Here is a 21,519-nt window from a genome sequence, read left to right on the forward strand (position 1 = left end):
TAGTTGAAAACATGCTTTTATCTACCCTAGTCCACACAGCAGATAAACTCTATAAAGAGGAGCCAGGACATCCCGGGTGACGTTCTAAAATAAGACACTTCTGTGTCTGAGCAGGTTGCTGCAGTGTTCCGAGGGGGTCTGTTTTAATAGGAAAGTGAAGGGACAGAGGTGGGGAAGAAGAAAAGGGAAATGCCCTTGGGATGCCTGGCTCTGTACTAATTACAGTCCAACCTGGAGGAGCTGACACACTTCCAGGGGCAGCAAGAGGAGGTGCTGGTGACCTGTTCCTCTGCTGGCTAAAACTCAGGCACTGTGGCTGATTGCGCCATCAACACTGATAACTAGCTTCTAGAAATGCTACTGACTAAAGCCTCGAGGTTATAGAGTGGTAAATAAAAATGTTACAAACCAGGTCAGAATGTGTACTTATATTACATGTTTTTGTAAAACGAAAAAAATAACCAACATGAACTAATAAATCTGTCATCAGTGTTGGTATTAGGAGACAATACTCTTCAACCTTGAACAGCGTCTTGTATATTTTACTGTTATGGACCTCTGAGCTCTGGAACTTCCTTAGGCAGAAACAATATGCTCTCATATCCTCTTTAGAAGCTGTGAAATGTTATGCAACACAGGGTGATCTGGTGCAGAGAATGTTTTGTATACTTTATTAACTGTTATCTACAAGAGAGAGGGCTGTAATGAGGCAAACATCTGTAACTAACCTCTTCTCTCAAATTAAGGATTTTGTCACAAATACTTAATAAAAATGCAACATATGCCAGTCAGTAGTAAAGTTACCTGCCATCTGCATGACACAATGACTCTTAACACACAAATACTTTTCTACAGTGTAGAACTTATGCAGACGACTGATTTGAGCAATGGAGCTGATGCAACACTCTGCAGTGCACCTGCAGTAGTTAATCCACTGGCAGAAGAATGAAACAATGCCTTAAACTGTATCTCTGTTGAAAGATACTCTGTGTATTGTTATAGCCTCTGTGCCCCTGTTATGAGACCACTTTTAAATCAATGATTAAAAAGAACTGGCAGCTCAGTGTTGCATCAGTGTTCACACATCACAGGAACAGAGCCCTTGTGAGAGTGCCTATTGGAAACACTTTACACAATAATTGGTTTAAGAGCTGTTGCTTGGGACTCAGAGACATTTACATGAACCTCACTGCACACAGTCAGCTGTCTTGTGAATGAACTGCCCCTCTGGAAAGTGGAAGCTGTTTTTTAAACATATCATGAGGTATACCTGGCAGGATAACCATGTTTTACACCACAAAGGTGTTCCACGTTTGCAATAAATAAAATCAAAAGCATGATGCCCTGTCCAGTGAAAAGATCTGATTAGAAAGCTGTCACCCATCAAATGAACCTGCCATTACAAAGCTATTCAAATCAAGTGAATCTAAATGTGAATCACAAATCTTCTCTGGCTGCCATTCTTCCTTGTTAAAACAGTCAGCAGGCAGGGCAGTGCCAAGGTTATTAAATGCCTGTGAGAGTTTCAACTCGAAGTATTTCTAAAATGTATTGAATGTGCAGGTGTTGCGTGATTGAACATTCAGTAGAGCTGTTTTATAAATGGCATACAGGTGTAGTCAGAAGTGAGTGAAAGTGCAGGAGGAGGAGAAATGTCTGCAGATGTACAACTAATAATTATGCAACTAAAGCACAGCATCTCCATGAGGCATTAAGCTGAGAACATTTTAAAATGGTGCAGTGCGAGCTGGTCTGCCCACTGAATAATTTTGACAGAAAAAGGTGCACAAATATGATCTATGCCTGGTTTTCCTGGTTGTCTCTTTGCTGCCAATTCCATCACACACTAATGTTAACCAAAATACAGAAAAGTGCTTACTTGTTACAACAGGTAAAACAAACTAAAAAGCCTTTTCAACAAACAGAGAAACACTGACATATTCACTTTCTTTTCAAGAGTAAAAAAGAGAATCTGTACTGCCCAGTCTCTATCTGTCAACTTTGAAGCTGCAGCCAGCAGACGATTACCTTAAAAAGTATCCAGGAAAAAAAAATCACCAGCAGTGTGGACTGACATTGTGTTTCCTTGATTGTTGAGCTACTGTACTGACTTCAGTCATACCTTAGCAGCAAGGCGCTTGACAGCTTCTTCTCTGCGGCGCTGCATCTCAGGGGTTCCGGGGCAACTGTTGGTCCGTAGAGTGTTGGTAGCGCTGGATGGTGGAGTGGGCTGGGGGGGCTGGCTGAGAGGAAGTTCTGTGCTATGTCCTGCACCACCTGGAGTACAGGCAAACAGACATTTGATGAATGCATTCTGACTTCATATCTACCCTCTGTAGGACAGCATCAGTCATTAAAGACGTAGTGCTTACATTCTGAAGTATGTACTAAAACTGGTTACCTTTAGGGGAGGCACTGGGACTGTTGGAGGCTATCTGACGCATACGTCCTCCGTGGCAGCTCAGTGCTACAAGTCGGGAGACAATGGCTGTCTTCCCATAACCCACGCTGCCCACCACTACAGCACCATGGTTCTCGGTGGACTCACTGGCCTTTAGGACATCTTCAAGTTGCTGAAAGAGCCAATCTCGGCCCACAAACACAGAGTCTGTGGTGATACTGGGCACCTCGAACAATAAGGGCTTGAGCATGATGTCGACAGGTTTGTATGGAGCAAAACGTGCTGAGGAGAAAAAGTAAAAAATATGTAAATAATGTGGCAAAAGATAGAGATAATAATCTTACTTCTCAATGTTACATCTTCCTCATTTCATCAACCATATTTCAGTAACCCTTTCTTTCTTTCAAGTCAACTTTATTTTGATGCTGTCTACTAGTTTAGCCTCAATATATCCCAGAAGAAATTCATCATTCATCCCTTACAGATAAACTTGCCTGTGCAATGCAGTGGAATAATATTAACTTAAGTAGGAACACAATGAACGTAGACTTGAAAGAGACTCTCTAACTGGCCCACTTCAACCGTAATTATTAATTATCTAATAAAACTCTTTCCAACACTAGAGGTGGTCAATTGTACCCACTTGGCATTTCCAATGCATGTAACTCTAAAACCCATATATGTCTCAGTTTGTGACCTTTCCAAAATGAGTTTGTTCATCATCTGGTGAGATATTGGTGGTATGGAATGAATAGAAAGAAATATGATCATTTATACACTGAAGTCGCCTCCTGCTGTAATCTTGTCCTTTTTAACAGTCCTCCTCACTCTCCTCTTATACCTTCCTCTTTTTCAGCTCATATTTCCTCTCCTCTCACACGAACTGGTTGAAGCAGACAGCCATCCACCCTGAGTCTGTTTCTGTCGGAGGTTTCTCTCTGTCAAAAGGGAGCTTTTTTTCTCCTTTCACCAAGTGTTTGCTATAGATGGGGGATTGCTGCGTTTTTCTATAATTTTGTGAGGTGAAGTAAAGTGCTTGGAGGTGACACATGTTGACAGCATTTTCCATTTCCAGTTAACGTGAGTTCAGATACTTGCAATGAATGTCTTTTTCCAGTCTCCTTTCACCTCCCACCTCTAACAAACAACCAATTTCTATCGTATCTATTCTTAGTTTACTAAAAAAAATCTGGAGATTTTTAACATTTAAGGGCACATGCATACACACCAGTAAACACACCATACAGTACAAAAACAGATGCGGGCTGTTCCTTAGTACTGATGAGCATATAAAATGAACTTGCTGACATTCAGCCTCTCTGTTAACTTCATGTTAAAAGAGTGTGAAAATGGAAAAGGAGACATTCAAAGGAAGACTAAATGCTGTGAATATCTAATATCTAATGACTTGCACAGTTCATGTTCTCATCAAATATTTACAAAGATTATTGAAAGTCTGACTTTTGGCATCAATTTAAATGTATTGAACAATAACGGTGTATCCACAGCAGTCACCTTTAGAATCCTGAGGTGGCCTTCCTCCGGTATTATGCCAGGGTAGACGAATGGACGTCCGCAGGGGGGTGTTCCGCTGTTCATCAAGAAAGCTTAAGTCTTCCAGCTTTGTAGAACTGGTTGCTGTAGACACACACATAAAAAAAGAAAATTAACACGTTTGAATGAATTTGTCACAACAGCAACGAAGAGTAACACAGAAAAATCTTGTGGCACATTTGCCATCTTTGAGAGATGATGAGTGAAGAACAGGCATGCCAGGGTGCTCTGACATTTGTAGTTTGCTTGAGGCACTGTCTGCCAGTACCAGCATACTGTAGGAGAAGGAGTTGCAGTATCCCAAAGTGAAGACAGACATGCTCCTATTTTTCATTTGATTTGAGCTGACAGCGACACACAATATAGCAGTGAGAGGTCTGTCCCCACAAACTCCTGCTGGGCAATACAAAAAGGAAAGATTACCTTAACCTTTTACAAAAAATCCAAAAGCCACTTGTGGCAAGCTGTAGAAATGGTTTCAATGCAGCTTCACCTCTGTAATGTATAAAAATTATTCATGTCTTTCAGTCTACAGTACATACAGCTGCAGTCTCAATGCTGTATTGTAGAGGAAACAGCTATATTTTGTAAGTCAGAAAATCCTTCCCTGTCTTAAAACCGCTGATTAAAATTCTGTCCAGATTTAATTGGAAATAACTTTGTTTCAACAGAAGTCTTAAAACAGGAGATGTTTAAAACAACAAATGTGGGATTGCTCTTCATGAAGCTAAACTCTGCAAATAAGTGTTCTGATGAGGTAGCGATTACAAAGCAATTCCCCAGGCAATTTAAAGCATGAGATAAACTGTTAGGATAATAAAGAAGTACATTAGTGCAACAAGGTCTCTCCATCAGTTGCTGTCCATGTTTAAAATGACGCTGCTCTCTTGGCCCCTGCTGAAGAGCAGAATCAAAGCATGTTTTCTTTTGTATCAGGCCTCAAATAGGATAGACTGTCACAAACACTCAGCTGCTCTCTTCGCTCCCTCTTTCCCTCACTTGGTCGCTAACTTACAAGCTGGAATGTCCCACTAATTAAAGCTCCTCTGCTGACAACTGTAACTGAGGTAGCGTGTGTTTTTTTATTGCAGTAGTGAAGCACTGATCAAAGTCTAACTTTAGGAAAACAGTGAAAAAAAATGACAAAAACAAACTGACAAATTGGTCAATATAGTGTGAACACCATTGCAAATGTTGGTTATAAAGCTACATCTACAGCTAAATCCAAGGGCACAAAAGCAATTCCTCTACCCCAGTGCTCTGGCAGCACAGCACAGCATTAGGCACTCGCTAAATTATTACAATACTTTTTTAAAAGTGCATCACCTTTCTTTTACTTGTAATACAGATGCATGCATTGTCCATCTAAGTATATTTTAAAGGACTTCTAAAGGACAACTGGACTTTTTGAGTTTTCTTGAAGACGTGTTGCTGCTCCTCCAAGCAGCTTCATCAGTTCAGCTGACTGCAGTCCAGTTGCCTTGCTTTAACCCTTTGAATGAAAATGACCTGGATGACTGAGAATCTTCATCAACATCTCTAACTATACATTTGCATCCATACACATTTAAATTTGGTAAGCAATTAGCAGAGGGTGAAAATTGAGAATGATTCTGTCTTCAGTGACTGATTACAGTTTGTAATTGGCAGCTACTGCAGTATTATGAGGAGCTTAGCTGGAGAAGGGTGTAGTCAGAATAACACAGAAGAATGTGGAAAAAGCAGTAGAATTAGGAATGAGTACCACAAAGGCTCCGATATGGATACTATGGCAGCTAGGGAGCTGTATGGACAGAGGAGGAGAGAGATAAGATAGAGAGAAAATCAATTCTTTGCAGTACATCACCACTAAAACTCAGTGCTGACATCACTGGACCACAAGCCGGCCTTTTTTTCTTTTCAGATTTCTTGAAGAACATTCAACAAAAGGCCAGACTGAACCTTTATTCAACACAGACACATCTGAAGGTTGTGCTCCATCTGAATTGGCAAAGCAGATTTAAGGCACACACTCCTTCATTCCTGTCCATGATAGCGTATCCTGCACCATAACTTGCTGTTAAGTCATTTTGCTTGTTATCAACAATTCTTTCAAGGCTGAGAATTCCCAGAGGATTTCTTCATATCCTTCAAATCCTACTCTTCAGTTCGTTTCCACCCCTCACTCTCTGAATTCCTTCCAATTCTTGCACATCTCCACTCATTGATAAAACGAACATATGACACCTTGAAGTCTGTGCTTGCAGTGACTTTGAAGCTGAACAAATGTGTCAGACTGTATTCTGATGAAAATGGGATTTTTTTTTCCTCAGGCAGGTCTGCCCTTTGAAACCTTCTGTTTGCCATGACAGAACAGAGACGAGGACTGAGCTTCCTTGCTCAAACCACTTACCCCCCCCCCAATTCCCTGATTATCCTCTCCTCTTTCTCCTTGTCTTCAGAAACAGCAAGTCACCATTGTGTAATATTGTAGGAGTATGAGTAAAGTATGTTTTAGAAGTAAGATTTCCAGTCTGGTGGGAAAATATGCTGCTATAAAGGAAATGGAAGTTTGACCCCTTCTGGGATAAGTGTAGGGGCAAAGTATTACTGTGATAATGATCACAGTCTAATAGGGAAATGAATGTTAAAATATTTACCTAATTATTCAAAGACTACTTCTGAAAACAGTTTAGATAACTAGGTTAAATGTTCAACAAATATGAAATAGGAGTGCTAAGTAATAAATCTTGGTAAAAAAGGAAATTTAAGTCAAGGTAATGAAAGGTCATATCTAATCAGATTATATGTACAACTGTGGCCTTTATGATTACCTAAACCTTAGCATATCCTTTGCATGGTGTAGCTTGTTGAGAGTAGTAAATATGTTGTAAATAGAAACTACCAGAAAGATCAACACCGTGCTCAAAGGCTGAATTTAATCGAACACAAAACCTGATGTGATCAGATCTGTTTAGCAACCATGCTAGCAGCAGCAGGTTTGTGATGCTACGTACCATTGTTTACCATCTCACTGTAGTTTATCATGTCGGATAAAATAAACATTAAAGTTATTTGTTAAACAGTTCCTTAGCTATTACTTATATCTCAACAGTGTGGTGCTGTCAAACAATCTATAGTGACATAGAGCAGTTAGTTAAAACATTGACCCTTTAAGACTAGACATTTAACAAGTCCTGATCTGTCACCAGAGGGCTGCTGAGGACAATTTTGAAGGCCTTTTCAGAACTAAAATAGATTCAGTTTTCATTTTGCTCCTGCTGTGCCATAGAGGCACCAAGCAATTCTCAGAAAATGGACAATTTAGAAGATGCCTTTTTGACCTTTTTAGAGTGCTGGAGGATATGTATGTGTTATCCGTTTTCTTTTGTTTTCTGTTCTGTCTTTGAACTAAACCAATCAATGACTACATGAAGCTGATGGCAGTGAACTCCATGGCTACCAGGGGACGTCATTAACAACAAAAACACAAAGGCGTGTCTTGAAATGAAATTAAACAGTACAAAAAATATGAACTCAAAACCATTAGAAAAGAGCTTATGGCATATCAGATAAAGTGGTTAAACACTTTAAGCAACATAACTTTTTAATTACTGTCTGACCTTTGCAGACATCTCTGAATCATAGATTGCATTCACATGTAGAATTACTTCCGTTTGTTTTTGTTTGTTTTTAATAAAACGCAGATGCATTCAAATGTTACCTTGTCATGGTTTTAGTAGAAACATGCCCCAGAATTCACATGTCAGCTGTCCACAGACTGAGGTAAAGTCCAGATAAAGATCTTTGATAATTATGGAGAGAGCGCTACATGTTCTGCCAGATTAAAAGATAACTTTTGAGTACAAACAAACATACAATACAGACCATGAGGATCTCCTCAGAAGCTAAACACATGCACTGTAGCACCATTTCTCCGCCACAGTGACCCTAACTCAATCTCCCTGTCTGAGCAACACAACCACAAGCAGCTCAAGTTAAGATTTCAAAACCATGGAATTCCAGTGGCCAAAACTAATATGGCCCTTTGACTCTGTAAGCCTCCATAAAAAGCTTACCATCAAATGAAAAATAGAATTTTTATTATCAAAGAAGAATGAAGAAAAAGGGTGGCCAAGAGCACAGGACGTCATGGATGCAGCAACATCTGACATTTGAGACTGTCAACATCTGACATTTGGTAGTGTCTGTGTGGACAGAGAGAAACAATAAAACTAAATATAAAAATACCACAGTGAGGGAGCTGCCTGCTACCACTGCAGATACTGACATGAGAGATTTATGAAATCTAAATTTTTGATCAGCATTGTCTTTTTGGTTTCACAACACTGCATTAGGTACCAATCGCAAAAATGTGAGAGCCAAACTAAACTCTGTATTGGGAAGAATTTATGCTTCTTGCAGAAATGTTGTTACTGGTTTAAAGCTGTCTCAGCAGGCGTTTAATAGTGGCTGTGGAAACAGGACCAGGTTGCACTTACATTGGAGGTTTAATGCATTCTTTAAGGTTCTCTGAAAGCACCCTTGCAACACATCTCTTTTGGATTGTCTATACGTCTTGCGTCTCTTATGTGTGGCATAAGCTACTGAGCTTAAAACACGCTGTATTTTGTTAGCAGCAGGACTTCAATGTGGGATTGCTGTTTTGAAAACTTTTTAATGCTGCTTTACAAAATACAGATTTTTTTTTGTCAACAACTAGAATATCGACTAATCTTTTACAGCGCTCCAAAAGGCAAATGAAATGAATTCATCACCTGCACAACAGGTGGTGTGTACCAATATTTGTGCAACTTACCACAACACATGTTGGCTCCACACAGTGTTATTCCCACAGGGACAGCCCAGCTACATGCTATGTCTGTGTGTATTCACCAAGGCAGTGCAAATGACGCCTCACAGCAATATGCAGACATTCCTACATACATAGCTAGCATTTTAGAGGCCCAGCAATGCAGTGGTTGATTGGCATCAGACAGATGGACAAAGTGAACCTCCACCTCTGTGATGCCTGTGCTTTATGAAGATGTGCCTTTTAATTTAGATGTTTGTCAATGTTCCTGGGTGTAGGTGGCCAGGATAAGTAACAATGACATTTATTATTTTTATACATCTAGAAAAATGTATGAAAACTGTTAAGCAGGTTTGGAAAATATTATATACATGTACTCCATTTCCACCATCAATGAGAACTGCTAAAATAACAGACACATAACTCTGTGCTGAGAAATGCACTTCAAAAGCCCAATTACATTACAACCTTCATGGATGTAGGATTAACAGCAGGACTGTGGTATTAGTTTTGACTAAGTGTACTTAACATACTGAGTTCTGCCCACATCAGGGTACAGCTACCAATAAGCTAAGTAACTCACAAGTCCCTTTCCAAGCTGCACACTGTAGCACATGAGATCTTCAGACAATCCCTTTGTAGTCTGTTGAAAATGGACTGTCATGTGAATTTTTTGAAGAATCCAGCTGCCTTATAAGGTAGCCAGGATATTGAAGTTTTGATGTTGGGTGCCTTCTGAATAGTCCCAAATGCCCAAACAACCTAAATTTGCTTTTTTCCAGCTTCAAGGAGCTGTGGTTGTATTTAGAGCTCATTTGAGATGTCAGTGCTCCAAACACCATGCATTGAAGAGAGGCCAGTCACCATGGGAACAAATAAAGCAAGCAGAATTCAGCCTTTATATTTATTTCCATGCCAGATCCCCTTGTCCTTATTTAATATCTATCAATAAAGTAAAGGCACTTAGACAGCTTGTTGTTCAACATGTCGGCCTACATGACACCAACACAGATCAGTTTGGGGCATAAATAAGGTTGTCTCACCATGTCCTTGATGTCCTCTCCCAGGGATTTTGTCACACAGCATAAAATCTAAGGTGTGAATTCTGCAGGCCCCCAGAGGGCAACGCTGCATAACTATGACATCAGCCCATAAACTCTGGGAGCACACACAGAAACGAGCACACTGCTGCTAACACGCAAACCAACACACATAAACTGCCAAATATTCCTTGGCCTGTTAGCTTTATGGGCTAGTGTGTGTCTGGACTTCTCAGGTTTTTGTCACACAAAATTAATGACGAGATGTAAAAAGAGCATGGGCTCTTGTAACAAAGAATGACCGCAGTGAAAGAGCCATTGCAAGGACAATTCTGACAAATGGAGAAAGGAAGACAATCTTCATCAGACAAATGCTAATTTTAAGGACAAACATTATAGCTTCACATTGAATTATGTTTCATTTGTATACAATAAGAAATTGGACTAGATATTAAAGAGAAAACTGATCCAGCAGGAGACACATGGAAATAGTTGTATGATGACATAGTGTTTTAAAACCCCACAGTAGGCAATGGCATGTATTTCAGCCTCTACACATATGTAGCTTAGACATGCAAGTACAACAACATATTCCCTAGAGACACATGATAATTATAATACACCACTCAACCACTCACATTCCCATGGATGTACTGGTCATATTCATCTCTGCTAGTTTTTATTCTCTCAGTCTTATAGGTTTAGACTTGTCTGACCCAAGCCCACTTATGTTTATATGCTTCTTTTCACAGTTGTGGCCAGCTTGTTCCCACTGTAATTTCCTCTCACTAGTGGAATTCTCAGCTTACACAACACAGTATAACATAAATTGTATCCGCACTATAACCTGTTTACCTGTTTATGTTGAGTGTTAATATACCCACTATACAAATATTATTTTCCCTCTACTACTTTATAACTACTACTACTACTAAAACTACTACTAAACTACTAAACTACTTTATACACTTCTCAAACTCACAAAACATACACTTGAGTTATGGCATCATTTTTGTTATGTTATTATTTCAAAGGCTGTCAAATAATTGTTGACAATACATGCAGACCATTAGCTGTCAGCTAATGTTGGGCCATAAGTGTACATCAATGTCTTGTATTGTTGCCAAAAACACATCCAACAAACCAGCTGACTACTAAATAAGGACTTGATCTCTGCTAGCTTTTGCATTCACTTGTAAACCTGCTTACGGATGTAAAGACATTTGAGCTCCAACGACAGGTCCAGGTGAAACGCAACAGTAAAACTGGGCAAAGCCATATGAAGGAGAGCTGTGAATAGAAAAGGGGGGAAAGACATAAGGGAGAAGGGGGTAGTGAGAAATATCAACAACTGTGACAGCTGTGTGGATATGGTGAGCTGAACCACAACAGGGAGGTTCCAGGGCAGGAATGCAGAACAGATCAGCCAGACAGTGGCTTCAGCTTAGGTTCGATGTAGCAGGCAGTGCTAAGGCCCAGCATATAACAGCTGCCTAATCCCAAACTTCTGGCTTGATACCCCACTTTCTGAAAAGCCGACCTGTTTTCTCAGGTTTCTAACTACTAACATCTTATTCCTCTCATATTTAAAGGGTTGACGCAAGGCAACTGGATTTGTAGTGTTTTCCTGAAGACATTTCGCTGCTCCTCCGAGCAGCAACCCTTTTCTATGAAAATGACCTGGATGACAGAGAATCTTCATCAACATATTCCTTTCATATCCACACATGCTACCCTTCAAAATCTGTCAGGTGCTTCTACTAAAATGACATGCCACTTCTCAGCCTCAGGCACAGGTCATATTATGTGCTCACTGGTAATGCAATGCTGTGAGAGAATCATAGACAAAGCTATACAGCACCCTTCCTGCATACTTGTTGAAAGCCCGATGTCAAAAGCTCAAATGCAGAAGGCTCTTACCTGCTACAGAGTTTGGCCTCGGCATCATGAGGGAAGATGATGTTTGTGGTGGGTATGCAATGGGTCCCTCAGGTGAATGATTTGCTCCTGCTGATGTGCTGGCCTGCTGCTGCTGCTGCTGCTGCTGGTCAGACCTGGATGGGGTTTCAGCTGGTGTTGCTGTGGCACTGCTTGACTCCTCTTCAGCCACAGGAGAGCAGGTGTCACCCCGCACACTCTGTGCCAGGCCATGGCGTCCGCTGCCTCTCAAGCTCCCATCTTTATTCCACTCTAAGCTGGACCCACTGCGGTCATCATTCTCTGAAGAGCTAGTGATGGTGGCTGTGAGAAAAAAAGGGGAGGAGGAGGTAAGATGAAGAAAAGTGGCAAGATATATCAGAGTAATGTTCTTTGTGTGCTATGAACATTTATCTGTCTTAATCTCTACTGAGATAGTGAGCTGTAATGGAACTTTTAACTTTGAATAAGTCCCTGCTTTTCCTCATTGCCCTTATCAACACTGTTCAGAAGCTCATTTTATATTTACAGCGACAGCCTGCTAATGAAAACTGGGAAGTCATGATGGAAGAGATTTGTAGGATTCATTTCTAGAACCCAGTCTCTCTTGACTCTAATGTCTTTTGCTCTTTTAAGGATCAAGAGTTGAAAGATATAATATACAGTGTAAACAGCTGGATGTGATAATACGAAAAAGATTTACACATATAAACAAAACCTTTTTCAGAAAAACCTTGAAAATCATTTTTTGAGTTCTAACAGGTGTGCTATTTGAAAACAAATCCTTTAATCCTCCCTTAGGCCAGTGTAGCCATCAAACATAATTGTAAGCTGAGTGGAGAGCCAAAGCCACACAATGACAGGCAGCTGGATACAGAAAGAGTTGCAGTCAGTGAGGGCTAGAACTGACTGGCCAGCTGGCTGTGTTAGCATCACTTCTAATCTGGATTTCATAATGCTGCAGTATATTGCATCATCACTAATATTAATATAACAAACACATCCTGGACCCTGTGACTCCTGCGCCACTTACCTGGGCAAATATGAAGTCACTCATAATAGCATAATAGTCACGTCTAGCCCTGCCCAGGGCATGTTATTAAAAGTCATTGTGGTGCAGAAAATACATCAATATTTACACAAACCTAGTGATGGCTTGACTTCTAATCATAAGAACAAATGTGTGTAGCCATTACTTAAGGCCTGTCACAAGTCCTTCTCCAGGCACCTCCTGTGGAAGCTGTTTTGTAAATGTTAGGACATTGAAAAGTCTCAACAATCCCACCAAGGAGCTTTTAAAACAGCACAAAGCCAAATTAATGTGCTTTGGAAATTAGAGTCAGAGTGAAACTTCAAAGAACAGGGAGCATTAATCACAGCCAGGAATCTGACTTGAGGAGGCAAAATAACTCTGTTCCATTCCTTTCCTGCAGTATTTTATGAAAGCGGGTGGGCGTATGATGTTGTAGACCAATGATTCTTACAACTCACAGCTTCTTTTTAGCTTAACTTCCCAACTTCTTTGGCCAACTGTCATGCAACCGACAGGTTAATAAATACTGATGAAGAGCAATGACACATTGTGTTAGTCTCTCAGAAAATTATTTTTAATTTGACAAGCAAAGTACGGTAGCTTTAAAAGGGTGGTGGACTACAATACGTTTGTCATAACTGCATGTTTGTTTCTGGGTGGCGTCAGTGCTGGAAGCTGGGGGATACTATATCACAGCTTCCATTAATTATTTAGCGGCAAGCTATGATATTGCTCAGGGGGACAGAATGACTGACTCATGGTAATCAGTTATGTCAACTCTGGAGCACTGCAGGAATTACCTTCTGCAGAACTATCATGTCAGTCAGATACCAGAAAAGCATAAAATGTGATATCCTTGTTAGTTCACACAAGGATAAGAGAAAAATGTAAACATTGTTCCCAGTGCCTTTAGAAAAAAAAAACACCAACAATGGATAACTGCAGGATCAAATGGTTACAGTTTCTTTATTCAATCCTTACTCCAAATAATCAGAATTTTCAAAATGGAATCCTAACATTTTTTATAGCCACTGGAAGCTTTGTGAGTAGAAACGGCAGTTGAATTAATGCATCAATAGACTATGCCATCTTCCTGTCAGCTTGTGTAAATCCCCAGATGTCTTACAGGGCTATTACTCGAGATACAGCACAACGTCAAGCTGTGAAACTGTCACCTCAGTGCTCCCTCACCAGAACAGCTTGATACAAACCCAATAACTGGCATTCTAGGGGATGAATATAATGTGACGCACATGCGATACATTCCCAACAGGATTAACAGAATTTTAAAAGACTGGCACCACAGAGGTGTGTGGTCACAATATGTACGCATGTATGAGGTAACTATTTTTACACTGAAAATTGAAAGCAGAAGAGACATTTAAGGGAAATACTGTAATTAGTGCTTGCATCAAAATCCATCCTACAGTTGAAATGACAAAAGTTGGCATTAACTATGTTCTTATCAAGCTGGCAGTGGTAAATGAAGGGCTGGTGTTGCTCTGAGGTAGCTGCTAATGCATCAAAGCACACCATTGATGCACCGTGCCCGTCTTCCCAAAGGCAAGCTAGGTAGTTTTAAACTGCTGTGAAGTCAGATTGTAGCTGGCTAATTGGCACGCTTTTCTTTTATTATGCTGTATATTATATAGGTTGGAAAATGATTGTCTATAAAATAGCTTAATGTGTGCATTATAAGACAATTCAATTATAGTACTACATACAGTACAAAGTTTCCACCATTCCCAACGCCTAGCCAGCCATCCCAATTCTTTTTCTGTTCTATGGAAATAATTAGTCTGGTCTCTGCGGATTCAATTGGATTTCCAGTGGGCAGTACCAACAGACACAGAATAAACTCTGTCTGGATGCATTTGGATAGACATACAACCAATCAGATAAAAGAAGGATGTGAGACAAATGCCAGAGCAACAAATGGTAAATGGTCTGGATTTATATGGGACTTTTCTCCCTACTCAAAGGTACTCAAAGCACTTTACACTACTTTGCATTTACCCATTCACACACACAAGCACACATACATTCATACATTAATGGTGCATCCACTGGGAGAAACTTAAGGGTTGCTCAAAGACACACTGCCATGCAGACAGGGCAGAGGATCCAACCAAACCACCAACCTCCTTGTTATTGGACAACCACCTGAGCCACAGGCACCCCAAACAAAGTCTTCTGTTTCAAACTTGCATGCAGTAAGGTAGGTATGCTGGGGAATGACTGTTGTCAATGTTGCTATTAGAACTTGAAAATCCACTGAAATTCTGCCAATACTTTTTAATGAGGCAAACAGCAAGTCACACCATAAAGCTAGAGCTATTTAACGAACAGCTAAGATTCTTCTATACCTATACTCTACGGAGTACCTTTTAGTAAGGACACAAGGATCTACCATTCTCATATTTTTCTTGCAAATTAGAAACTAGCATTGGGGTTGATGGGGGGTTATTACATAGCTTCTCACCTATGATCCCACTGTCTTTGCTCTCAAGTGTGGAACTGGGGCTGGTGATGGTTCCACAGGGGCTGGAGCAGCTGAGAGGTGGACGGCTGGTTGTGCTGTTGAGGGTGGAACATGGGCTGTCAGTACTGGGAGATGCCGTGCTGCTCGTCAGTGTAGAGCAGGGGCTGATACCCTGGCTAATCAGAGAGCACTGGGGGGAAAAGAAGACCAGGAAAAAGGTTAAAGGAAAGATGTCAATGAAGTATGAAGCTGGCAACAAGTTCACATTTTTGTAGTGTGAGAAGCAGTAAAAACATAACTCTTGGGCCTTGTTTAGAGGGAGCATAGAGAAAACTATAAAAAATTTGATTTGAGCTAAATAACTCAGCCTCTTTGACCTGGATCATGTGAGAGTACGGTAATGCAAAAAATTCCTTTCGAAATAAAGAAGCATTTCACATGTGAGCATGACACACAAGCCGAAGGGCATGAGGACTGTAAATAGAGCAACGCTTGGAAATTACACACTTATATGTCTGAACGAACCAAAATCTTCCTGAAGAGAATTTCACAAGGGACAAAATGTCTACTTTGTTTTGACACAATAGATACCTTTCTCATGTCATCAAGCCTGTCTGACAACCATACAACAGCTGAATCTTTGTTTGGGATAACTGACAACCACAGAAATTCAAATTAAAGTTTGTCTTGTCCCCCAACTCTATTGTAATATTAGACACAACACACTGTAGCTCAAGATGGTCATCAATCCTTTTTTATGAAAAAAAGACACTCATTCCTGCTTCATTTTTATTACATACATTAAGGATGTACATGCAAATACAGCACTTACTTAATAAAGCTTACATTAAGTTCCAAGCACTACAATCCTATCCATCTTAAGCAAATGCAATAGTTGCTGTACATGCATTGTATGATTTATTTCACACTGATAAGTCCAACCTAAAACACTGCTGCCTTATTTCAAAATGAAACATTTTTTGACTGGCCACTCAAAAATCGTTTAACCAAAGCAAACCGACAAACTATATAACATTTTTTAAATCCCATGGATTTATATCAGCAGTTTCATCTGGTGACTTTCAGCCTGAAGGCAGCTGCCCAGAGCTTATGCCACCTTATAAACACATTAAGACTCAAACATCTTACTGACACGGAGGGCAAAACTAAAAACACGCTGTGTTAAAGACATACTGTACAACAGCAGTATGGAGAAAAACACAATTGTTGGCAGCTGACATGTGCCCCTTCCCATCTAAGCTCTGAAAACACACCTACACACAAAAACAAAGTCATAACAATTTGACTCTCATAAAGTCCAGCTCATTTTTTCATAATCTCAACAGATAAACATATTTCAGAAAATAGCTAATGCTCTTGTGCTTCTAGAGTTGCCAGGTCAGTGTCAAAACACGTAAAAGACACAAAATGAATGTGAAGAGCCGAGTGTGCTGGGCTTTGCTCTTCACACAACCTCAGCTTAATTAGTAGAGCCAAACAAACTGAGGTTCAAACCTAACATAACTCTATTTCTGGATCCGGGCTCAGACGCTCTTCTTACATACTCAAGAGCCCCTGGAATAGCACTCAAGTTACTGGGAGACTAACACACCAAGCAGGAGAGGTTGTGCAGACATAAAACCACATGCAGCCAATTTTAAATATGTAATTACTTTCTTCAAAACATATTTAACAGTTCAAACAAAACATTCTGACAGTTACCGTTGCTTGTTGTGCCAAAAAAAATTAAGTCCCAGAGGTGCCTCTTAAAAGCCCATCCGTAATTCACAGGGGGAAAAATGAATCAAGCAGCAACAAAAAAATCCTTTCTACTGTTGTACACTGTTACAACTAGCAGGGAAGGATGAGTGGAGAAACTCATCCTTTCCATCCTCTCTTATATCTCTCTATGTGTGTGCTGCAGCAATGGCAGCAGCTGCTACTGGACAAGGGAGGGAGTTGGAGGGGAGGGAGAAAATGAAATACCTTCTTTTCATTCTTGTCGTCCATAGGTATGCGTGCCGTACCCGGGATCCCTTCTCCCAGTAAAAAGCCCAGCCTTGTCATCAGTTCCTGAGTGGCAGGGGAGGAGGAGCTTGGCTGTTTCTCTGCTTGCAGCTCTAGATGAGAGGAAGAGAGAGAGGGAGAGAAATGCTTAACATTTGTAGGCAGATTCCCTCTCTTTCACTGTATGGCCCACACCGGGCCACGCTGCCTGCCCTGCTCTCCTCAGCTCTGCTCTGAAATGCTATGCTGCACTCTCCAGCTGCTGCTGATGTGGTGCAGACCCAAAGAGAAGAGAGAGCGAGTGAGAGAGTGAGTGTGGTGGGGGCGATGGCTTGAGTGTGTGTGTGTCTGTGTATGAGGGATTACTAAATGGGTCTGAATATGTGTGAAAGTCTAGCATTGTTAAGAAACCAGAGACTGTGTGTGTGTGTCATGCAACATGCCTTGAGTGCCAATTCCATGGCTTTCTGGTTGTTTACAGCTTTCACTCATAGAGCCTCTGAATATCAATGAGTGGACATAGGCTTTCTCTGGCACAGCTTAAACTGTCTTTATTTCCAAACCTTAATACTACTTTAGACTGCAATTTCAAGGCTGAGGTGCCATCAACAAAGCACAGACAACTTGGAATCCTTTTTCTGTTGGTAGACACATACCTATTATTATATATTCAAACAAAAATGAAGACAAATGAGCCATAATCCATGTAATCAAATGTGGATGTAGCAATTCAGAGAAGTGAAAAAGTTTCCAAGAAGACGGAGCGATGATAGCTTCAATGTTATAGAGCGAGACTGAGGGAAAAAAAAAGAGAAGGTCCAAGATACAAAAGCTTATTATGCAGTACTCTGTCAGCACCTCTCCTTCATTTTCCCCTTTACCCTCGTTCTTCCACAGTTATTAATAATGTTGACAGTATATCTGATTTAATACAAACAACTCCAATGGCAAAAATGTGCTGCCAAGCACCAGTGAAGTCCAAACAGCATCTCCACGAACACACGGATCTTTAGGATGCAATTACAAACATACAGACAATGCCTTTACATTGTATGCATTATATAGCACCGAGCTGCTTTTTCTCACTTTGAAGACAGCAGCAAACACTATCAAAAAAACCCTGCAGAAACACTGAGGTTATATTGGATCAGTCTGTGTGCTGTTATATGTTTGTAGCTGCTTTATGTGAATAAACTGATTGTTTATAAAAGGATTGTAAAGGATTGTTGAAAGGAAAGAAATCGACAACTCTAATGGCAGAAAATAGCAGTGACTCTATTAAAAATTCTGCTCACTTAACTTCCTAAACAAAGCATAATTATACAGCAGTCCAAAGACTAGTGACAAGCGATTCTTAGCATAATAGAGCAATTATTATATATATGAAAATCACACAAAACTAACTAGAGAATGTGTCATTTTCTCTATAATCAGTCTATCCCAACCAAACAATCAACTGCTGAGCAAACTGACAGAAAATCATACAACATTATTTACATTATTTATTGGGGATAATAATCAGCAGATTAACCATTAATGACATGTCTGATCAAGCACAAATATACAAAAAGAATAAACTAAGCAAGCATTTTATCAAAGACTGTATAAAGGTATAAATCAGCCATTGGCTGGCATGTTAGTCATGTTTCTATACAGCTAAGAACAAACTATAGTAGACATGATACCTGCACTGTAGGTAATGTATGCATGTACTGTATCTCTAACTTAAAGCTGTGTGGAATGTTGATATTTGTCCACTAAATGGAAGGTGTGCTGATGTTTTTTTCTTGGCCCTGCCTTTAGCAAAGTTGTAATATTGCATAGGAATACCTTTAATTTTGAGAAACTGAAATATGCTATAGGCCTGAAAAGAAACATTTTAATAATGCCATAAACCTTGAGGTTTATACTGAATGAAACTTTGTCTGTATAGCAACAGACAGTGAATGCTAACCCAACACATGCTGTTCTTGCATCACATTTTTCCATTACAGTAGAGTCTATACACAAAGGAAATTATTTCTTTATACGAGAATGTCAACCTGCTCGTTTAAATGCTGGAGAAGAGCTTTTTTTTTTAGCGCACTGGTGCAAAAACAGTGGGATGTCAAGTCGTCTATATCCTTACAACATCTATAATATTATAACAGGAAAAGAAAAATAACATTTAAGTAATAATAACAATATTTCCTTCTTACCCAACATGCATGTTTCAAGTATAATTCTTGACAGATGTAATCATGTAGGGTGCTGATTGCCAATACCACCCACGCATTGTACATGGTTCATCAGCTTGAAGTAGACAGACAGAGATAATAGGGATTGGTCTTGAAAGGGGACACCTTACACATCATACGTTTATGACTACCATACATTAGCAGACAGTGACAGGTTGTTTTTTTTATTATGAGTCTGTCACATGTAGGGCTTGAGGGCTGTGTTCCAATATCCATAAAATTATTTAATATGCCAGCAAAATGACTGGTGACCTAATACATAGTATGCAATAATCAATAATAAAACATACAGCCAGTAATCTCTTCTAAACTCAGAACTCTGTACCAACAGAAATTACATACATAGAAAGAAAACCTTCGCCAGGCATCCTGTGTGTATGTATTTAAGAATAAACATATTGCATATTCAGCAAATCTGTGTCACGGTTATGGTGTTGTGTGTTTTAAGATTTACTTTGGCTTCAGCCTCTTCTGAATGGATTTAACAATGTTTCTTTTACAAATGTCATTGTTGCTAATACTCATTATTTTCTGACAGGCTCATGTAAGAAAATAATGATATTTTACCTTTACGCTCTATAAAAACATTACCGCCAGTTCTGGATATCTTAGCTGTAACTATATAATAAAAGACATCCTGTTATTGGGCTTTCCTTCCACCTGTTTACTGATAAAACGAGCTACTTTTAAGCTATAAGCTCAATTCTCTACAAAGCTGATAGCATCTAAAGCCTTACTTGACATTACTTACCTTCAGTGTGAAATTACTGATCTTGATGTAATTACTGCTGCTAATATAACATACAGAGGGTGCTGGGCACAGTATGTTAGTCTGTGGAAATACAGTAACAGACAGGTCATTATTTTCCGTAGGATTTTCTATGGGACATTCTCAGTACTGATGTTATTACTGAATTGATAGCCTTAGAATTAATGTAGTGCACAATGAACGTGAAGTTATGTTATGATATGTTGGAATGTCTCCTACTCTACTCTGTGGCAAAGTGTGTTGAAGGCCAGTGAAGTACTGCAGTCCAATACATAGAGAAGAAGAATATCAACTGATGCAATGTTATAAAAAAGTACTTTTAAACCAGTAGAATTCCACACAACTAATAATCGATCTAACCCAGTCCATCCATATGAAATCAGAAAAAGCTGTCAAAATATTCCAAACACAAAGGTCACTGTGGGGTTCATCTGTTTCTTACAATGGCATTCATTCCTAAGGAGGAAAACATGGATGCTGTGATATGGGTCAGCGATTTAAAATGGTCTATGACTGCAAGTGTTGTACCTGTCTCTGGATATAACCTCAGGGAGATATATAACACCCTGCTGCTGCTGGCCTCCTTGCCAACTTCAGAAGTTAGGCTTGCTTGATATAATGACAGATTATTAGTCTGTCATTATAAACATATAATATATAGTTTATGTAGTCTACCACTAAAGTATTACCCAAATGGCAACCAGGTAACAGATAAAAAGCTTTCATTGGTTGCTGTGATAAAATTTAAATTTGTAGCAACATATAATTTTTTTTTGCAGGAACACTAAATTACAACTCACATATGCTTGTACATGTGATCTCTTTACACAGTCATATGTGGACAAAAAAGCTATTAAGAGAGACACAATATGCATGAAGTAAATCAACTGTTTGGTAGTGGTACAGCAAGGCTAAAATTGTCATATAAAACAATTGATGGCTGGAAGATGTTTTGTCTGACATGATATCTGAGATGATAGGATGATATATATAATTTCATACTAGAGGGAATACCATTTAAAATTGATGACAGGAGTTGGTCAGGAGCTTGTTCTCCAGGCTTTCATTAACTCTCATCTTGATTAGCTGGGTTTATTAATTGGTATCACAAGAATGGACTTTACCTTTAGTTTATTTGTGTGATGGCAGCAACATTGGCTCTCAATTCATAAGGTACTTGACACTTTATGAATCAGTTTATGGCCTCATAATGGATTTTATATTATTAATGGTTCTGCAGCAGGCACAATATAACCATGGGAGTAGGGCAACTGCAAAGTCCTCAGT

General features: G+C 39.6%; 1 protein-coding gene across 1 annotated transcript in view; it reads right to left on the reverse strand.

The window, feature by feature from the left end:
- Positions 1 to 21,519, reverse strand: part of tanc1b (tetratricopeptide repeat, ankyrin repeat and coiled-coil containing 1b) — a 79,867-nt gene that overhangs the window by 19,398 nt on the left and 38,950 nt on the right. Inside the window, exons 5-10 of the mRNA XM_028393056.1 lie at positions 17,206 to 17,339; positions 15,220 to 15,409; positions 11,708 to 12,028; positions 3,917 to 4,039; positions 2,402 to 2,683; positions 2,123 to 2,277 (exon numbers count right to left, since the gene is read on the reverse strand). Of these exons, the coding sequence (XP_028248857.1) occupies positions 2,123 to 2,277; positions 2,402 to 2,683; positions 3,917 to 4,039; positions 11,708 to 12,028; positions 15,220 to 15,409; positions 17,206 to 17,339 (1,205 nt within the window). The remainder of the gene's footprint in view (positions 1 to 2,122; positions 2,278 to 2,401; positions 2,684 to 3,916; positions 4,040 to 11,707; positions 12,029 to 15,219; positions 15,410 to 17,205; positions 17,340 to 21,519) is intronic.

Source organism: Parambassis ranga, chromosome 21 (genome assembly GCF_900634625.1).
Source record: "Parambassis ranga chromosome 21, fParRan2.1, whole genome shotgun sequence".
NCBI classification, from domain to species: Eukaryota; Metazoa; Chordata; class Actinopteri; family Ambassidae; genus Parambassis; species Parambassis ranga.